This window comes from Aulonocara stuartgranti (assembly GCF_965226115.1).
Source record: "Aulonocara stuartgranti genome assembly, chromosome: 23".
NCBI lineage: Eukaryota > Metazoa > Chordata > Actinopteri > Cichliformes > Cichlidae > Aulonocara > Aulonocara stuartgranti.
The window spans coordinates 43677300-43697980 of NC_138958.1; the positions used below are offsets into that span (position 1 = coordinate 43677300).

Here is a 20681-nt window from a genome sequence, read left to right on the forward strand (position 1 = left end):
TCCAAGCCGAAACTGTGCGCTTTTCTTGTTTAAGTCTTAGATGACAAAATGCGCATGAAAGTCATGAAGTCTTCAGTGAACTCTCTGCGCACTGTTCTTGAGTTAGTCTGAAGACCACATGAAGCTTAGAGGTTTTCAGTGACTGTGCAAAAGTTATGTGACATATGCGCGCTATGAGCCTCAAGGTCCGCTCTGTGATTTTACGTACCCGTATTTCATGACTGCACTTGTTGCACAGGTGGAATCCTATCACAGTACCACACTGCAGTTCTCCAGGCTTCTTTCACAAATGTCTGTAGAACAGTGTAAATGCCTGGGTGCTTGATTTTATACACTATGTGGACATGGAATGATTGAACACCTGAATTCAATAACTCTGAAGGCTGAGTGAATTATTTCCACTTGTGTGTGATGTGTCCTGTAGTGCTCATTGTGTCTGCTGTTGGTCCTGAGTGTGAACACACAAATGATGTCCTGCAATATTTGTTCCATGTGGTGCACTGGTTCAAGGTTTTTTTCACACACACAATAAGTCTCATTTGTCATTATTTATCATATTTACCGTGCACTGTGCAGCTGGTAACTGCAACACAGAGCTGATTAGTGAAGCGAAAGCAAGGAAAGATGTTGTAGGAGGTCATCCTACGGCTGTAGTGCCACCTAGTGGAAAAAAGTGCAAACAAAGGCAGTGGTTGGTGTGGCTCACCAAGGAAACCTTCCCAACAAATCTGAATGGATACATTCACGAATCAAGAATTCCTTCTTAATGTCCACAACAAAAATTGAACTACAGCTGAATTTAAAGGATTATTCCATATTCTTCTTCTAAATTTGAATCCATATTATGACCAGGTGGTCATTTTGAGCAATAGCAGGTGAGTGAGTCACATTTAGGCATAAATTACAACTAAACAGGCGCAATATGGAACCGTTATTATTCTATAGAGTAGTTATACTTGAAGTCACAGCAACAACCCAATATCCGCCAATCGGCAACACAAGTACGAAAGGAAAAAAATGATCTATTTAACAGAACACTTCACAGATCAAAGATGCTTTTATTATTTGGAAATCACTTTTTGGCACAACACTGGGATTTCTTTTCTTTTTCTTTTTTAATTATCGGGAGGAGGCCCCAGGACACGCTGGAGAGATTACATTTAATGAAATACAACTGCATCTCTTGGCTGAGCTGGTCTGGGCTTGTCTGCCACCTTCACTTCAGGTAGTGGACGAAAAATTGTTTTTTTCATGTGTGTTCAGTATATGTAAAACAAGCAGTTTTACATGCAGCTGTGCATGTGCCGCCAATCAAAAGCATCCATCTGATCATCTGTTTGATGAAAACATTTTTTGTAGAAATCTGAAATAAACCAAGACAAAAACAAGCAGGTTGACTTTGTGAAATTTATTTACCTTTGAAAATGTGTCAGTCAGCAGTACAGTGAGAATAACAGCAGTCTGCATGTGTTTAGACTGACAAACTGTAAGCCTGAAAATTGCTGTCTTTATGTGTGGAAAGGTAACTCATATCAACAGATAGTATACCTGCAAAACTACATGGAGACAATAAGGAGTGTTTTGCATTAAGTCCAGTTTGACACAGAGAAGAAGCAAAAGCGTCAAATGTTTCTTTACACTTTCTGATGAGCAGTGCAATGTTTGCAGATTAAAAAAACATTAAAACATTATTAAAACAATACTTGACTAGCACTAGGATGGTCTTACATTACTAAGGTGATAAATATTCCTGGTCTGAGTAACTGAACACAAATGTATGTGTTGGTTTTTTAACAATACACGTAGTAATAAATTGAGCATAACATGTTCACAGTGAACAAACAGAGACCTTCAGCTGCCATTTTCTGCAATTTCAGGTGGAAAAGTATTGTTATTTACAAAAGCACAGTGCAGTTTTCATTGTAGTTGTCTCTGGTAGTATCAGTTTAATCAATAAAATCAATTCATTCATTTGACTGAAAATGGTCCAGTTCTAAAAATAAAAACAAAAACATTTTAGCATCACTGTGTTAATATTGCTGAATAAAAATATTTTTGAACAAAGAACAATAGCTTAGACAAACCAAAGACGGGTTTGATGAATTAGAAAGAAAGTAGAAAAGTAAAAGGTAAGTTGGAAAGAATCGAAATGTGAAAATATCCTGAAGAGTGAAAAAGAAACCAGCAACTTTCCGAGTGCAGTCTGGCAGGATGAAGAGAGACTTACTCCTGAGTGTTTCTTGTTTCAGTTATAATTCACCATGAGCTCTCTGTGTGACAGACAACAGATTTAAGAACAGTTGAATATGTAAAGATGCTGTAATATCAGCAGACGACCTGCTTTGAGATCACTTTTTATACCTGACAAAGATGAGTGCAGCAACACAGAGCACCAACACCACAGACGACAGAATGACTGAAATCCTGATTCCTTTGAGAAAAACAGGAGATAGAAGGATACAATAATGTGAACAACTATCAAATGACAAAAAAAAATTGATCATAAAAACTGGCTTTAAAAACACAAATGTTAACACACCTAAATTTCTCTGATTAGATCCTGACTTCTTATCCAAACCTGGAAAAAGAAACACAAACATTAGAATCACAGAGTAATCATTAATTTATGAATCGGTGATGTTGAAAGAGTTTCTCACCAGCATCATCAGGAATCGTCTCCATCACCTCTCTGTGAGGAGCAGAGAGCACTCGTGCTGCACATCCCACCTGTGTGCTGTGTTTACGTGAACCTGAGAGCACAGCTGTAGTGGTGACAGTGAATGTAGCGTTGGTGTTGGACACACTGACAGTGTTGTACTGTGAGAAGCTGAGGTCTTGTTGTGAGACACTGAGTGTTACAGTGGGAGCAGGTCGACCAGTGGCTGAACAGGAAACAACCCACTCTTCAGTAGAGTTTGACTCTCTGACATCAACAACAGGTTCATGCAGCTCTGTGAAGGATCAGGAGATATGTTATAAGGACCATGTTGTCAAGAATAAACCAGCTTCTGGTGCATTTAATCACATTAAGGTAAAAGTTCTTACCATAGACTTGGAGGCAGGGTCTACCTGTGAAGGAGCCTTCAGGATAAGTGTTAAACAGACAGTGATAGCAGCCTTCATCCTGCTCCATCACATTCCTGATGACTATGGAGCAGTTTTGTAGTTCAGTATGTTTAAACTTAAATTTCTCTGTAAAGCCATCATTCACTCTCTGACCATAGTACTTGTTGTACGTGGCAACATTTGTCTCCACATCAGGAGAGATTTTCTGCCATGTGACCTGAAGGACGTCTTTAGTGTCCAAGAGCTGACAGCTGAATTCAGCATCTTCTCCCACTGCTGCCAGCACAGTCTGCTGTGTTTGGACCACTGCTGTTAGAGCTGTAGGAGATAGATCAAGCTGTGAGGCACTTTAAATATAATGTTCAAGTCCAACTTGCTGACACATGAGGTCCAGTGTTACTGGCTATCCCAGTTCCTGCAACACACAGTTGTACCTTCAGCCTCACACTGACACTCTGCCTAAACAAATCTGGTAACTGTGTTATTGCAACAGGAATCAAAGTTGCTTCCAGCTGTTTCAGGTTTTTTAGTACATGTTTTTTTTAGTTCTACTGCAACACCCCGAACACAACCATAGAGGTGCACACACACATGTGCAGATCACTATCCACCCTTTCTAGCCACAAGGCAAGATTTTAAGGTTACATAATATATTAGATGTAAGATTCATCCCAGTGTCTCCATAGACAGACTTATAATTATGCCAAGGAATGTAAAAAAAACAAAAACAAAAAACAGGCTGTTTTGAGCTTCATTGTTAGCGCCCAAGGTCAAATTTGACTTATCATTTTGGCTAATATATCATATGAAAGTTAAAGTACATGCAATAGTATGTAATGCTTAGAGGTCATACATCAAAGGTCAAGGTCAAACTTTTTTTTTTCAGTTTGCATTTTAGGAAAATCTCCAAATTTTAAAGCTAAACCAATAAATGACTCACTGGGGGACATATGCACTTTCTCTGTTTGAGTTCTTTAAAAACATTTGTTAAAACAACATTATAAAATGACTATTATAAAAACTCCATTCAGCATTAACAATTCTCACATTACCATGTTTGATAAATAATACATTGTGTGGATTATGGCATGAACCTGTGCAAACATTTTCAGACAAACGTGACTCAGGGCATCATTAGCCATCAAGCCGGATACACTTCCTTAGATCGTAAGCTGACATAATATCACAACTGCCACGTTGTCCCTTTTGCCCTTCTTGTTCTTCTACTTTTTCTTCTTCTTTGCCGGTCGACACCAACAATAAGCTGCAGGACCTTATTACTTTTTCAAACTATGACATTCACATATTGAAAATTGATTCAGAGTGAGATTAATTCACCCCCCCCCCCCCACACACACACACACACACACACGCACACGCACGCACGCACACACACACACACACACACACACACACACAAAAGAAAAAAACATACTGGGAATGCTGAAGTGTTGCTATGATTTTCCTAAAGAACAAGCTCCAACAGCCCCGTGACCGTCACTAACCCCTCCTAAATATTCAGAGAAACCACAGAAAATAAACTTTAACACTGTCGGTGGTTGTACTTGTCACAACATAATCTAAATTCTCAGGTCACCTTAGTGACCTCTACTGTATAAAAATAAAAATAAAAGTCTATTCTATAAAAGGGTCTAACTCACATACATACAGAAATACATTTTTTCTCACCTTTGTCAAAGGCTCCAGAAATGAAAACAGCAAGAAAATAATATAAAACTCCAAAGGAGGACATTTCATTGACTCGCCATTCATTTAAACTCCAGGTTCCTGCTTCTGCAGTTCCTCGAGTTTGATCCAATCAAATGCGTACAGCTCGCGTGGAGTCATGTTACTCAACGTTTCACGTCACTTCCAGCTCTAAAAGTCGGAGCAGCTCCACCATCATCTCTCAGTTCGCTGTCCAAACGGAGATGTGAACGCACTCGAGGACAATAAATTACGCTTAAAGTGTTTCGTTCTGCCAGAGTGGGCTTTCCACCCACCCCATTAATGCTCCTGTTCAGTCTTTCAACAGACTACCTGCATGTCTCTGGACAGGGATAGCGTTGGTCGAGTGCTGATTGATTGACAAGTGGACGGGAATAGAGTGAAAGTGGAGTTTACCAGGAGCGGCAGAAGCACAGAAAGCTTACATAATAACACGAGAGGATTAAAAGCACAGACAGCGGCTGCACTGAACACGTTTCAATGTTCGTAACTTTCGATTTCTCTTCAGATCTTTTTCCAGGTCAAGAGCAGCACAATCCTACAGACTGTTTGTACACACGTGAAACCCCAATCAGCATTCAAACATTTTAATTGTTTGTTGTTTTTACGATTTTTCCCCCTAAATATCTGCAGTTACAAGTCGTTCAGCTGTTCAACTGTCTGATTTTTACACGCGACTTTTGCTACTCTTCTCCTACATCTGATCTGTGCAGAGATTCATTTGTAATCTAAAGCTCGTTAACCCCGAGCTTCTCATGCTCAGTGTACATGTATACCAGCAGGTGGCGTAGGCTACTCAGTCTTCATCACATTAGTTGGCTGGTAGTGATGGTTGCGCGATGCAGGGCAGGTTCAGTCACAGATCACAGTACATCTACCATATGCTTGTTGTAGCGACGTGTTTATGTTTTTCAGTAGTTGTCATAGGTAGCTGGTTTTGGCACTTTGTATAAAATAAAATGTTAACTGAACAGTTGTGACTGCTCAGCCTATGGTTCAACAGCAAACTCTTACATCAGTTGGCAGAGAGGAAACAAAAAAGTCTCACTGTATAGGAGTCAGTGGGTTATCACATACAATAGCTGCAACAGCATGAAAGGCAATAATAATAATAATAATATAAACATGTGCAGCCTGGAACTACAGCAAGACGTTACCTTCTTGTAGTTCCTTCTAGCTACGTTGGTACCTGACTTTAACACATATTCAGAGTGTCGAGGCAGACTAGAAAAATATGGTTGATGGAAGAATGGTCAGTTTACTCGCTTTATTGTATCACACTGGAGCATTTATGAAATGTTAATAAGCAGAATAACCATCTACAGATACTTCTGTCTCCTAAGCCTGGTCACCATAAATAAGGAGGCAGCAGTCTGTTCTGAACGTAACCACAGTCATTTGTTTTACATTTTGTCATGTTACTGTCTCATTCAGTTCATTTTCACCTTGAAACTCTGCACAGAATACGCCAGAGTGACAAAGTGAAAATGTTTGCTTGTAATTCTTGCAAATTTATTAAAAAGAAAACCAAAACTATAACACACACACAACTATTCACAGATGTTACCATGACACTGGAAGTTGAGCTCAGGTGTATCCTGTTGCCAATGATCATCTGGCAGATGTTTCTATATGTGTGATGAATTCAGTTGAATTGGACAGGATTTTAAAAGGCGCACACCGGTCTCTATCAGGCCACATAGGTGACAGAGCACAAACCAAGCCATGAAGTCCAAGGAATTGGTTGTATATCTCTGAGACAGGATTGTAGGAAAGTGTGCAGAAAAATGTGTGCAGTATTGAAGGTCCCAAGAAGCACATGGAAACACACCTGGACTTTACCAAAAGGCAAGGACTCTCAGAACATGAGAGACAAACTTTTCTGGTCTGATGAAACAAACATGGAACTCTTTGGCCTGAATGCCAAGCATCATGTCTGGAGGAAACCAATACCATCCCTATAATGAATGCAATTCCTAATGAACGAAGCCTTAGCTTGATGCTCTCAACTTCTTCTTTTTTTTTTTTTGTATCCAATAATAAACATATAATGTGAAAAGATCCCCAATAAATTACCTTATATGTGGTGACATCCAAAAGTGGGGATCTATTAATGTGTTTTCAAAAACATTTCCTGTGTAAATTTTTTAAATAAATCAAGGTTCACACAACTAGGTTGTCTTTGTGAGTTTGATTTACCTTTGCAAAGAGGTCAAACAGCAGTGCAGTGAATAAACTGTTGCATTAGATTTCATTTCAGCAACACGAGCAGCTTGTTTGTTCATTTTCACAATTCTCACTTAAAATCACTTGATGTCAAAATATTTGACAAACAAGACAAAATTTTACCTTTTATGAACAACAGTTTTTCCTAATAATAAAGAAATATACAAACATACAAATATACAAAGTTTTAAAATTAAAAGTGCATTTCCCCCCAAAAAAGCAGAGTGCAGTAACAAAGACCGACTAAATAAATGACTGAAATCCTGATTCCTTCGAGACAAACAGTGGAAAGAAGGATATAATAATCTGAACAGCTATTAAATGACAAAACACTGAACATAAAAACTGGCTTTAATAACACAGATGTTAAAAGACCTAAATTTCTGTGATTAGATCCTGATTTCTTATCCAAACCTGGAAAAAGAAAAACAAACGTTAGAATCACAGAGTAATCATTAATTTATGAATCAATTACTTTAAAAGAGTTTCTAAACAGTCACTTCTCTCTGATAGTGACAATTTGCATTCATCAATAACCAAGAAACTGACCTCACAGCATGAGTGGTGCTGGTTTCAGTCATTATGGAAATGTATTGTTTATAAGTTTGGGGAAACCTGGAGTCAGCTGAGACTGAAGAATTCACTTGGCTGAGTAACAAAACATTTCTCCCACTGAAAACGTTACATCCAGATCAACAGAATCAACTTTTTTGGGACCGAGAAAGAGTTAGAGGAAAGAAAGTTTTGGCACTGTGTCACTGACCTGGCTCTGGAGGACTCAGGGGGCCGTGAGCAGTTATTATTATTATTATTATTATTATTATTATTATTATTATTATTATTATTATTACTACTACTATTTGGGGTCTGTGTCGTCTTCTGTTCTGTCCACGTTTGTATGTAGAGTGCGTGTGTCTGCTTCTCTCTCTCTCCCCCCGTCCTCGGGGCTGTTGACGGAAGCGCGCGTCGTGGGAGAGGCGTGTCCGGGCGACTGTCGTCATCGGGAGTCCCTCTTCGCTGTTGCCGTGGCCCACCTGCAGCTGATTACCTGACCAGCTGGTGGTAATCATCCCTCCCGGCTAGAAAGAGGTATTTAACCTGGACCCACGGCGACAGTCGACGTGGGATTATTACTCCTGACCGGTATAGTCTGTGCGCGCCGTGTGCTCTTGGTAGTCGGCTAGCGTGTGTGGCTAATTGTGGTTTTTCCTTCTTCCTCCAGGAAAGTCGAGCGAAGAAGCGAGTTGGGGAGCACACACACTAAGGGGGCTACAGCACGGGACGCACTGGGAGCAAGTGATGGGCACCATTGACAAATTACATCTGAGTTAACTGTTGGACTGACCCGTCTATTCACTGTAAATAAAGTGCACTGTGGCATCGCAGAGTCTTGCGTTTTGGGTCCTACTTTCCTCATCGCCACGGTCTGCCAGCCAGACCGTGACACACTGTGCTCAAAGCTTTGACTCTGCATTTTCTGCTCCTCAGTAATTCTGCAGTTTTTATGAAACAGAGCAGAACTGAAGATGAAGCCTCGGGGTCAAGGAGGAGAGCCACAATAAAAGACACACACAGACAATCAACTGAGTTTTTACAGTGACTTCTTTCAGATATGTATACACATTTTGTAATCGGTCCATGATGAACAAAAACTGGAGTCAAACACACACAAACCTCTGCAACATTACAAATCAATTTCATGTAGTTTTTCCTTCTCTCAGACCTGCACTACAGCCTACAGCACATCTGTCACGATGCTGCAATTAGTGTCACTCATATTAGAAGTGAGTTAGATTCATGTCTGAAACTTTTGGTACAGAATATTGACTTTAATAAATGTCTGCAATGTTACAGGTCATGCAGGAAGTAAAAAAGACCTGACTGTGAATAATGTTTTGTGCTCTTCTGCACATTGGACAGTCAGGTGTTACAAAGTTACAAAGACTTCATGTTAATGGTGCAGGAGTTTCTAACAAAGCAGCCCTCCTCTGGATGAATCCTGAGCTGTCACATACACACACACACACACACACACACACACACACACTGTCACGTCCCGTGGCCTCGTTTCCAGATTTCTGTATTTCAAGTGGAAGGTTTTCTTTCTCAGTGTTCAGCTGTTATAGTTTCACAGATTTTTAAATATTTTGCAGGTTGATCATGAAGATCCTAAAACGTTTGTTTCAGCTGTGAGATACTGATGCTGAACTAAACAGACCGTGAGCCCAGAATTACTAACACACTAAATAACACACAGACATTAAATTAGCCTCTACTTACTTCACTTAGTTGAGGCTTCATGTCTGATTTGCTGTAATGTATTTAAAGCATAAAGTAAAGGGGACAAAGCTGAATGGCATGTAAGGTTATGGTGTAAGGATAAAAGCAGTTTCCAGTTACGACGTAAGTTAGGAGGAATAAGCAGAATAAGCCAATATTTATGTAATGCAACTTTGGGTTCTGGTGTTTAGGTAAATCGATAAATAGATAAACAAATAAATAGCACAAAGCACTAAGAGTAAAATTGCAATGTACCATTATATTAATTAATATATCTAGCTAGCTATCTTTGTTTCTTATTTTGACTGTCCTGTCTGGCAGCCGTTGCAAGCAGAGTGTGGTCTGTGGCTCCGCTGCAAAGGAGGGGCTGTGCCAGGGAGGCTGGCAGGGCTGCTGGAAGCAATTCAGTAACTATGCTCTCCATATTTCAGAGACTCCAGGACCTGGAAAAAATGAGGACAGGTGGAGATAGACTCAGAATTGAGTCTAGCTGGCTCTCATAAAGATGAAAGTCCTGGATCATCATGGTTGGTGTCTCCTAGGAGTCCATTATCTGAGGTGATTATCATCGTGTTTCAGTGGAGGTGTTTCAGTCCCATAAAAAATAATAAAAAACACTGCAGCAGTTGTCTGTTAATAGTGCAAAATCAAAGCATTCTGAGCAGATTAGCTTAGACAGAACAAAGACAAATGCAGCAGAGTCTACTGAGGTGTAGTACACATCAGATTGGAGGGGGGGGGGGGGAGCTCTAGAAGCAAGTTGGAAGATTTGAAATGTGACAACATAACAGAGTGAAAAAGAATGACAAAAATTTCCACGCACAAAATGACAGGATGATAAATAACCAATAAACCTGAGTGTGTCTGGCTTAAGGTTTCAGGTGTTTCGTTCATCTTGAACTGTGTGTGCGACAGACTGAAAGATTTATGAAGCTGCACAAACATTTATGAGGGGAATCAAAAGGAGAAAGTGTTTAAGAGGATTTCCTGCTATGAGATTTCTTTTTCATATAAGCCACAAAGAGGAGTGCAGCGACACAGAGCACCAACACCACAGACGACAGAATGACTGAAATCCTGATTCTTTTGAGAAAAACAGGAGATAGAAGGATACAATAATGTGAACAACTATCAAATGATGAAAAACATTGAACATAAAAACTGGCTTTAAAAACACAAATGTTAACACACCTAAATTTCTCTGATTAGATCCTGACTTCTTATCCAAACCTGGAAAAAGAAACACAAACATTAGAATCACAGAGTAATCATTAATTTATGAATCAGTGATGTTGAAACAATTTCTCACCATCATCATCATCATCATCATCAGGAATCGTCACCATCACTTCTCTGTGAGGAGCAGAGAGCACTCGTGCTGCACATCCCACCTGTGTGCTGTGTTTACGTGAACCTGAGAGCACAGCTGTAGTGGTGACAGTGAATGTAGCGTTGGTGTTGGACACACTGACAGTGTTGTACTGTGAGAAGTTGAGGTCTTGTTGTGAGACACTGAGTGTTACAGTGGGAGCAGGTCGACCAGTGGCTGAACAGGAAACAACCCACTCTTCAGTAGAGTTTGACTCTCTGACATCAACAACAGGTTCATGCAGCTCTGTGAAGGATCAGGAGATATCATCAACATGTTCTTACAAACACACCAGCTGCTCACACATTTATGTCCAGTATGTTTGTTACAAGCACTTGTTGTTTGTTAAAGAAGATTAAAGTTCTTACCATAGACCTCGAGGCAAGTTTGACCAGGGAAGGAGCCTTCAGGATAAGTGTTAAACAGACAGTGATAGCAGCCTTCATCCTGCTCCGTCACATTCCTGATGACTATGGAGCAGTTCTGCAGTCCAGTGTATACAAACTCAACTTTATCTTTAAAGCCATCATTCACTCTCTGACCATAGTACTTGCTGTAGGTGGCAACATTTGTCTCCACATCATGTGAGATTTTCTGCCATGTGACCTGAAGGACGTCTTTAGTCTCTAAGAGCTGACAGCTGAATTCAGCATCTTCTCCCACTGCTGCCAGCACAGTCTGCTGTGTTTGGATCACTGCTGTTAGAGCTGCATGGAGATACAGTTTGAGATGTGAGGCACATTCAGTTTTTGTTCAGGTGAACTGTAACACACAAAGTTGCAGTTTCACTGCTAAAACTTTTTTGTTATTTTTCTCACTGTTCATAACATGTTTTACAGTCTTTTTATTTTTTTTATTTTTGAGTTTCCTTCCTGAATAGAACTGCCCCAGTAACTGCTGCAGGGGATTTTCTAACACTACAAGGAGGATTTTAGTATTGACCGACATTTCAAAAAGAGCATTGCAAATTAAGAGTAAAGAAATGAGCAGACCTGACGAAACATTAAATATGAATATTTAAAAGCAAATAACAGAGTGTAAGTGTTTTTCTGTAAACAGCGCGGCAATTCGGCTAAATGAGAGGAGGCCGAAGGGCAATTATTCTGTTTTTGATATAAGATTGAACCAGTCAGGGGACTGTGAGGTCCTGAGACTCAGGGAGTATCCAGAGAAATCTGAGGTATTACAAACTGCTCCACTATGAACCTCTAAATCTCTGTGTAACAGCTGAGTTATACAGTGGACAGAAGAACATTTATGATCAGAGCCCCATCAGTCCCTGTGTTAATGAAGATACTGTAACTGTCCCTTTTGCTGTGGTTTGCAGGCAGTGAGCAGAAAAAGTACTTACCAAAAGTCATTTAGTGTGAGACATTTTTCATTATGTGCCTCTGTGCAGAAATGTGACTCAAATCCTGAAACCCTGCAAACTTGTCTGCTCACTCTCAGTACAGAATATCGACTTTAGTAAAGGACAACAGTGTGCACAGTTATTACGTAAGCTCATATTTATTCTAATGGTTCAGGGTTTGACTGTAAATAATGCTCTGTGTTCTTCTTCACATTGTACACGTGAGCTGTTAAAAAGACTTGATGTTCGTGGTGGAAGAGTTTGCAATGAAGCAGTCCTCTGGATGAAACTTGAGCTGTGCAAGGACACGCAGGAACATTTATCCACACGCAGCTTTTTTTAACACGAGCCTCTCTGATATTAAACACACTGATTTTCCTTCAGCTGCCTCTCGTTGCGCTGAGTCATCGTGCTGTTTCTGGAGAGAAACACGTGCGTGAAAGCGGCTCCATTACTGCACACTCATTACTGTTCTCCTGTCAGGATTGTTTTTGATCCGCTAATTTGCCAATTTTTCCCAATTTGTAAATTTGTAAAAATCAGATAACCTCACCCCTCATTGTTAGTTACTGCATTGCACAGTTTACACAAACTCAAGTTCTCATTTATCATAACTTGAGTAATATCTGTCACTTTGACGCCTACGTGCTGAACAGGGAAAGTCCAAATACTTCAAATGATTACAAAGTTAGTAAAACTGAGTGGTAAACTATCGAACACACACACAGATATATATATATATATATATATATATATATATATATATATATATATATATATATAGAGAGAGAGAGAGAGAGAGAGAGAGAGAGAGAGAGAGAGAGAGAGAGAGAGAGAGAGATTGTATAGAGTTGTATTAACACAGACTTTGTTCCCACCTTTGTCAGAGACTCCAAGAATAAAAATAGCAATCACATAAAATGAGACTCCAAGATGCGACATCGTGGCTCCACACTTACCGCTAAAACTTCAAACTGAACGGAAATGTGAATGTTCCGGGGAAACACCTCCGACACTGAGTCACAGTATATGTATCTACTGTATAGAGAGAGAGAAACAAAGAGATATTTATTTATATTAGCAAGTGCGCTTAAAGTGGTTAAAAAACTGTCTGTCCATAAAGAAAATAGAGTTTAAAAGCTTTTATAATTCATGTGTTCTAAGATGTTTTTGTGTATACTTGCTGCTAAATTGCAGGTTGTTCATGTGAAACTAAACTGTTGGCTAATTTCAGGTTGATCAAAACGAGCAGCTTAACGAGTGCACATGAGAACAAAATTATTAATATCATTATTATTTTTATGAAATGATTTTCTTTCTCGGAGCAAAATATAAAAATGCAAACATCCAAAATTCAAACTGGGACGTTTGGAGAAGCTGCGTTTAAAATACTTTGCTCTGCTAAACAACACCTTGAAAATAGTTTTTAAAAGGAGAACTATTCATATGGGCCTAATAACCCCTCATCTGTCTCTGAAGGTAAGTCTTTATCTTTAAAAAGAAAAAATAATACTTACCTTGTACACAGAACTACTGTGTTTTTGCTACTAAATCATTCGTGAAGGAGGGTTTTTGTGTGAATTATCTTGTAGCAAGTGTCACCTGGCAGTTTGCTGCCTTCCGTCGTGTCAGCAGAGGAGCTTTGAAAAGTTAGGGTGAGTGACGTGAGGTCAGCGCTCTTCTGTGGGAAGTTCCACAGACGATTAACTCAGAGACTTTGGCTGTTTGATTTTGATTATTCAGTATTGTAGGTGCTCATTTTTAATGCGTGTTTTTCGACTTTCTAGTGTGACCAAGGGTTTTAATGGTTGAATCAATCAAGTTCTAGATCGGCTGTGAGCGGGGAAATCAATCAATATAGTACGTATATTGATTGTTTTTAGTGAGCATTGTAGTGCTATTTGCTTGGACCTTTGGTTTGATAGGTCTCATGTGCGGCTGGGATATTAGTAGAATTTGTTGTAAATCCTGTCTGGGAATGAAGGGGAAATGTATGCTTAACTGATGGAATAATAAATGAAACATTTATTTCTTTGGATATTCTATTCGACACTTCAGTGCTCGGTTAAAATCTTTTTATTAAAGTTTTCGTTCTGAATTCAAAGTCCGTCCAGCTCCGAGTTAATTGGTAGTATAGTCGTTGCCTCATGTGAACCACTTCCATGATAGACTCACTAGATGGCACAATAGCCCCAGTGACTACATTTTTTTTTCTTTTTCATTTTTTTGTAAAGAACTTTAATTAACTGTGCATCTGGACGTAGCGTTTTTACAAGGAGAAACGATTAGTCACTCATTCAAGTGACTTCTTCTTCAGATGGTTATTTATAAATGGCCTTCTTGACTCCGTGCTTAAACCAGCGTTCCTTCCTGTCCAGGATGTTACATCCTCATCATTGAAAGAGTGTCCACTGGCCTGTAGGTGTAAATAGACTGCAGAGTCTGGGCCTGATAGCTCAACTGTGTTGTGCCATCCGCTTCACCAGAGGTTGTTTGGTTTCCCCGATGTATAAATCCTGGCAATCCTGCTGGCACTTAACAGCGTACACTATGTTACTGTTAGTGTTGGGGGACCCAATCCTTGGGTGGACCAGTTTTTGTGTGTTGATGTCGCTGCCAAATAAAATATAAAATGACTAAAACACTATACAACAATACCTGACAAGAAACACTGGCATGGTCTTACATGATAAACATTACTGGACTGAGAACTGAAAACTTTATAAATGTAAATATCGATATACGTATTTCTATTTTGTGTGTCTTTTGTACACATTTTGAAAAGCCTCTATAAATTCATCATGAATAAACAAAGACCTCATGTGGCCTTTTTGTGTAACTTCACTCAAAATCTGTTGACGGCTAAGTGTTTAAAATATGGGACTTTAATTATGTTTATTTGTTTTTGAAGAGTGTTCAGCAACAAAAGCCGTTTGACCAGTCATCCAAAATTATTGAAAAATAATTTTAATGTTCAAAAAAGTAATAAAAAAATAAAACAAAGAATTTACATAAAAAAACAATGCACAATACAATATTATTAATCTGGTTTTTCTGTCTCAAATCTTAACACCACACTGTAAGGAAAGTCGAGAAAACTCAACACAAGTAAACTGTAAACTCTTGCTTCAATCACATTCAGTTCAGGTTTTGAAAAACACACATTCCTGCTGAGTAAACAAATGTGTGAGCTGCTAATAAGAGATCTTCTGCTGTTCAGTCAGGTGCACTAACCACTACACTGCAAATCCACACAAAACGTATGTTTATCCAGAAAAAACCGTGTATCTGCAAAACCTGCAGCCCAAAAAAAGTCAACGCTGTCAAAAAGCATGTGTTTGTGCTGGTGACGGTGAAAGGGTTGGATCATGGTTTAGTTGGCTTCTCTCAGGTCTCCACTTTTTAAACCAGTTTTACTCAGTGACTCAGTGGGCAGCCATTGGGTGCCCGGGGAGCAGTGGGGACGGTACGGTTCTCATGGTTCCTCATTTTTCCGAAGTTGTCATTTAGGAACGTGTTGGGTGCCCGAAAACGTGACATGTTGATGATTTGTCACCCAGCGTTAAATGTTACGCTTTGGGAGTGAGAACGTGTTGCAGCAGTACCTCAGGGTAGCCATCTATTGGATTCAAACCCCTGCCCTGCGATCATGGGGCCATCACTCTACCTACTGAGCTATCCCCCCCCCCTCCTTTTTTTTTTTTTTGAACAGTGAAATTTGTTTTATGCCCAAATTATTCTGCAGATCATCAGGATGAAAAGTTATTGGCTGTGTTTGCACAGCCCTTTAAAAAAAAATGCTTTCATGACATTATTGTGTGTCAGGTGGTGTCAGGGATATCCAGACTGACAAGTAGGACATTGAATGTTACCTCTCCGGTGGGAAGGGAGCCTGAGATTGTCTAAATTGTGGTCTGTTCTATAGTAAATGCAGATTTAAAAAAATTAAGAAAACAAATAAGATGGGGTTCTACAGAATATGATTGTTTGCTTGCAGGACACCAGGAGAGATGAGTTCTCTGTGACAGATGGTGTGGTCAGTGAAGATGGCCGCCTGCAGGTTCAAGGTCATTGAATCTCCAGCCCAAATCCACTGCCACTGTACTTAAGGGAAGAGAAGTTAAAGACTTTCTCCTGCACTTACATTTGGATCACCTAAATCCATGACAGTCATTCAGGAAGTAATGTCTGGACTGGAAACAAGCCATCCTTAAAGTATTACAACATACCAAGCTTCTGTGTTTGAATGCAAAACAAATGTATTGTTTGATCTAGAGACTGCACTTATGACTGAACAATATATAATGAAAATAAAATGCATGTAACTTGTAAAACAAAATTGTAGGAAGTCTAAACTTAGTTTCAGAATCATGAAATCGGAGACTTTGTTATTAACCTCACAGTGAAACAGTGTTGGCAGTATAATTATTTGTTGTTCAGAAGAACAGTGTCCAGTATGTTGGCTGATTTACTTTTTTGCATTTGGAAGTAAAAGTTGGGCTGATTTTGACGCCATTACAAGAAGTGTTGTTAACTATTCTTTTTGAATCATACTTGCATTCAGTGTTGTATTAATATAAGTGTTGTACTAGAAATTGTGATAAAACAATGTCAAGTTCCCACAAATTGCTCAATTTCCCACAAATTGATTTTTAATTTAGAACTTAAAACGTTATTCTTAGTACTATATACTTGAAATTAATAAGTTGTCATAACATATTATCTTAAGTAAGCTTTACTCAGTTTTTTGAGGCGAAGAGTTTGAATAATTTTTTTGAAGTTCTGGAAAATAGATTGTTACGGAGCCCCGGAAAGGACACTGGAGAAAAAAGTCATTAAGAAGAACTTTTACAAGATTTTGCAAAACCTTTGCGAGATCCCGAGTTACTTTTGCAAGATCTCGCAAAAGTTCTTCTTAATTTTTTTTTCTCCAATGTCCCTTGCGGGGCTCTATAGCAAACTGCTCCATTGTACAAACCTGAAATCTGTGTGTAACTGCTGAGCCGTACGATGGGCAGAAGAACATTTATGATCAGAGCTCTTTTTTCTAATACAGCTCATACAGCAGGAGTGTATGGGCTGCTTTTGAACTGACACTCAAACAAGATTTACAAGTAAACCAGGATTAAAAATGATCAATGATGACACATATGATCTAAACATGTAAACACAGTTATGACCACCATCATGCACCTGACCAAAGACATGACTTTCTTACAGTCTCATTAACTAAAAAGAAACTGCGTTACAACTGTGACTGCTATATTGCGAACTCTGCGCGCTGAACACTTGACCGCTGATGCAAAGCTCATTTTGGTGCGCTTACTGTGTTTACATCTTCAGGGGTATTCAGAGCAGGGAAAGTTTCACACACTCGACTGACAGCTTTAGGTCCATGTCACCATTGTTCATTCTGTTTACATTTCTTTCTCATTTTGAATAACTCAACACTTTATATTTGGAATGAGAGAAGGGGAGGAAAAGAAAACAGGAAATTAAGGAGCAGGACTTCCAATACTAAACCTTTAATAAAGACACTTTATTAACCAACATTACTTTAAAAAAAACCCAAAACCCAAAACAAACCAAGGTTCGCTGCCACGATGCTGGCCTAGTTAAAATAGCAGCTCAATAAAATAGTTAATGGTGGAGACTGGCCACCAGGGGAGGCAACCTACAGAGAGGAATGCCCAAGGGGTGCCACTAATTACTCACCCCTGCAGTTTCTCTGCAATCCTTACTACCACTCTTACTGCAACTTAAAATGTTGCACTATATTTGCTTTTCAGTGTGTACACTCACATGCATGAGAGGGAATTCCACCACAGGTGGAAGCAGTTGTGTCTCCACTAAAGCAAATAAAATTAAATCTATAAATCAAGCAATATAAAACACGAAACACCTCAATAAATAATAGAGAAAGAAACAGTAACACACACACACAGAGACACACGTACACACATGCACTTTAAAATACAACTTCAATTAAAAGCAACATCTGGCACATCCAAGCTGAACACCAACTGAGTGCAGTGCAGCAGAGGTACATGCAAATGGTACACCAGCACCATTAAAACGTAATAAAAAGTTAACACTAAAACACCATAAAACAAAGAATAACCAATCAATGCCAGTCAACATGACAGCAACAAAGCAACACGAGACTACAACAAGACAAGAAGATGCGACATCGTGGCTCCACACGCTAAAACTTTAAACTGAAAGGAAATGCACGGCTGAGAAAGTAATGGGTTATTGTTCCGGCGAAACACCTCAGATCATTGAGTCACAGGATATCTATATATAGATATTTATTTATTTTAGCAAGTGCATTTAAAGTGGTTAAAAGAAACTGTCTGTTCATAAAGAAAAGAGAGTTTGGAAGTTTTTATATTTGTTCTAAGATGTTATTATGTATTTGCAGCTAAAGTGCAAGTTGTTCATGTGACCCTAAACTGTTGGCTAGTTTCAGCTTCAGAGTCACTGATGCGGATCAAAACGAACTGCGGCTAAACTGAACCTGCTTTAAGAAAAGAAATTACTGGGCATGAGCTATGTTCATGTCAACATCTGAAACACAGGCAAAATCCATTAAACAAATCAGCTGACCAACAATAAATCTATGGAAATTGAGACATTAATATATTAAAGATAAATCAGTAAAAAACAATCATGAAACAGGTTTATAAGGCAAACATTCAGCATTCAGTCAAAACTCCAACACTTAGCAGCTATTATTATTATTATTATTATTATTATTATTATTATTACTATTTGGGGTCTGTGTCGTCTTCTGTTCTGTCCACGTTTGTATGTAGAGTGCGTGTGTCTGCTTCTCTCTCTCTCCCCCCGTCCTCGGGGCTGTTGACGGAAGCGCGCGTCGTGGGAGAGGCGTGTCCGGGCGACTGTCGTCATCGGGAGTCCCTCTTCGCTGTTGCCGTGGCCCACCTGCAGCTGATTACCTGACCAGCTGGTGGTAATCATCCCTCCCGGCTAGGAAGAGGTATTTAACCTGGACTCGCGGCGACAGTCGACGTGGGATTATTACTCCTGACTGGTATAGTCTGTGCGAGACGTGTGCTCTTGGTAGTCGGCTAGCGTGTGTGGCTAATTGTGGATTGTCCTTCTTCCTCCAGGAAAGTCGAGCGAAGAAACTAGTTGGGGAGCACACACACTAAGGGGGCTACAGCACGGGACGCACTGGGAGCAAGTGATGAGCACCATTGGCAAATTGCATCTCTGAGTTAATTGTTGGACTGACCCGTCTATTCACTGTAAATAAAGTGCACTGTGGCATCGCAGAGTCCTGCGTTTTGGGTCCTACTTTCCTCATCCCCATGACATTAGATCTCTGATTAGAAATTATCTGCTTAGCTCAAGCTGAGTGAAATTCTGACTAACGGGAAGTGAACATGAGGATTAGTTTGAAAATGTGCACACATTAAAAATATAAAACGACTTTCTTATCCTGTGTTTTTGATTGATTAACCTTGTTTATGTAATTTTTATTCTTGATCAGTCAGGACCCGTCATACACAGAAAAGCAAAATTATTAATATCATTTTTATTTTTATGAAATGACTTTCTTTGTGTGAGAAAAATAAAATAATGCAAACATCCAAAGATCAAACTGTGTTTCAAATTCTTTGCTCTGTTAAACAGCACCTGGGAAATAGCTTTTAAAAAGTGAAATTTTCTCATTTGCTAATAATTCTGTCCTCCTCTGTCTCTAACGGTGAGTCTTTATCCTTTTTTTTTAAATGATGACCTTCTACACAGAGCTACTCTGTAAGGCGTATGTCCTTGAGATCACTTCCCACACGTTACCGTGCTTCGTGAAAACGTGTGCTGTTGCGGTGACTGTAACTCTGCATGAGACTAAAATTTACTGCATGAAAGTTTACATGTTATCTTCAAGTGTATATTTTTTCTGCTCTGTGTGTCTTCACATCACTAATTAGACATTCTGTATTTTTACACTCAGTTGAAATATGAGTAACAACATGCAGGTCCACTTTTTATAAAGAAAAAAGCTACCTGCCAACTTAATTCACAGTCCATATGGACCTAACAGAAGTGTTTGTAATGCTCACGTTGGACAATGTGTAAAGGCCACTGATCATACAGATTTCCTTCCTTTTGTTTAACCCACAGAGACACCAAGAGGAGGAAGGGAGGAAACAGTTTCTGAGTGTGGACATAACATTAAACAGACAATTAAAAATTGAAAAATAAAATACAATCGTTAGTATGAAATATCTCTCATTTTTTGCCTCAATATAACTGCAAATAATTTGCAGGTTGATGATGAAAATCCTAAAACTATTCTTTCAGCTGTGAGCTACTGATGCTAAACAGGCTCAGGATTACTTAAACACCAAATAACAGACAGGTAACCTAATTAGCATCTTTATAATTCACTTCGTCGAGGCTTCGTCTCTGATTTGCTGTATTATCAGACTAAAAGTACTTTTCTAGATAAACAAAAGTACTAAATAAAACCACTAAAACACTATACCAACAATACCTGACAAGAAACACCAGCATGGTCTTACATGACAATTATTACTGGGCTGAGAACTGAAAACTTCATGAATGTAAATATAAACATATGTATTTGTGTGTCATTTTTTCAAATTTTGAAAAGCCTCCATACCTTCA

The 20681-nt window shown here is 39.1% G+C and overlaps 1 protein-coding gene across 2 annotated transcripts; it reads right to left on the reverse strand.

The window, feature by feature from the left end:
• Window positions 1-1963: 1963 nt before the first annotated feature.
• LOC309700157 (OX-2 membrane glycoprotein-like) lies at window positions 1964-11340 on the reverse strand. Of its 2 annotated transcripts, XM_082523601.1 has the most exons (8): window positions 11333-11340; window positions 4756-4869; window positions 3046-3384; window positions 2658-2951; window positions 2540-2578; window positions 2362-2431; window positions 2228-2270; window positions 1964-1993 (listed from the first exon to the last, which is right to left on the reverse strand). In XM_082523601.1, exons 2-7 carry the CDS (start codon window positions 4817-4819, stop codon window positions 2246-2248), a joined length of 831 nt encoding a protein of 276 aa, XP_082379727.1. In that variant the 5' UTR covers window positions 4820-4869; window positions 11333-11340; the 3' UTR covers window positions 1964-1993; window positions 2228-2245. The 2 variants fall into 2 exon arrangements, with proteins under 2 accessions (XP_082379727.1, XP_082379726.1); XM_082523600.1 differs by lacking the exon at window positions 11333-11340 and having other exon boundaries at window positions 4756-6796.
• Between the last annotated feature and the right edge of the window lie 9341 nt (window positions 11341-20681).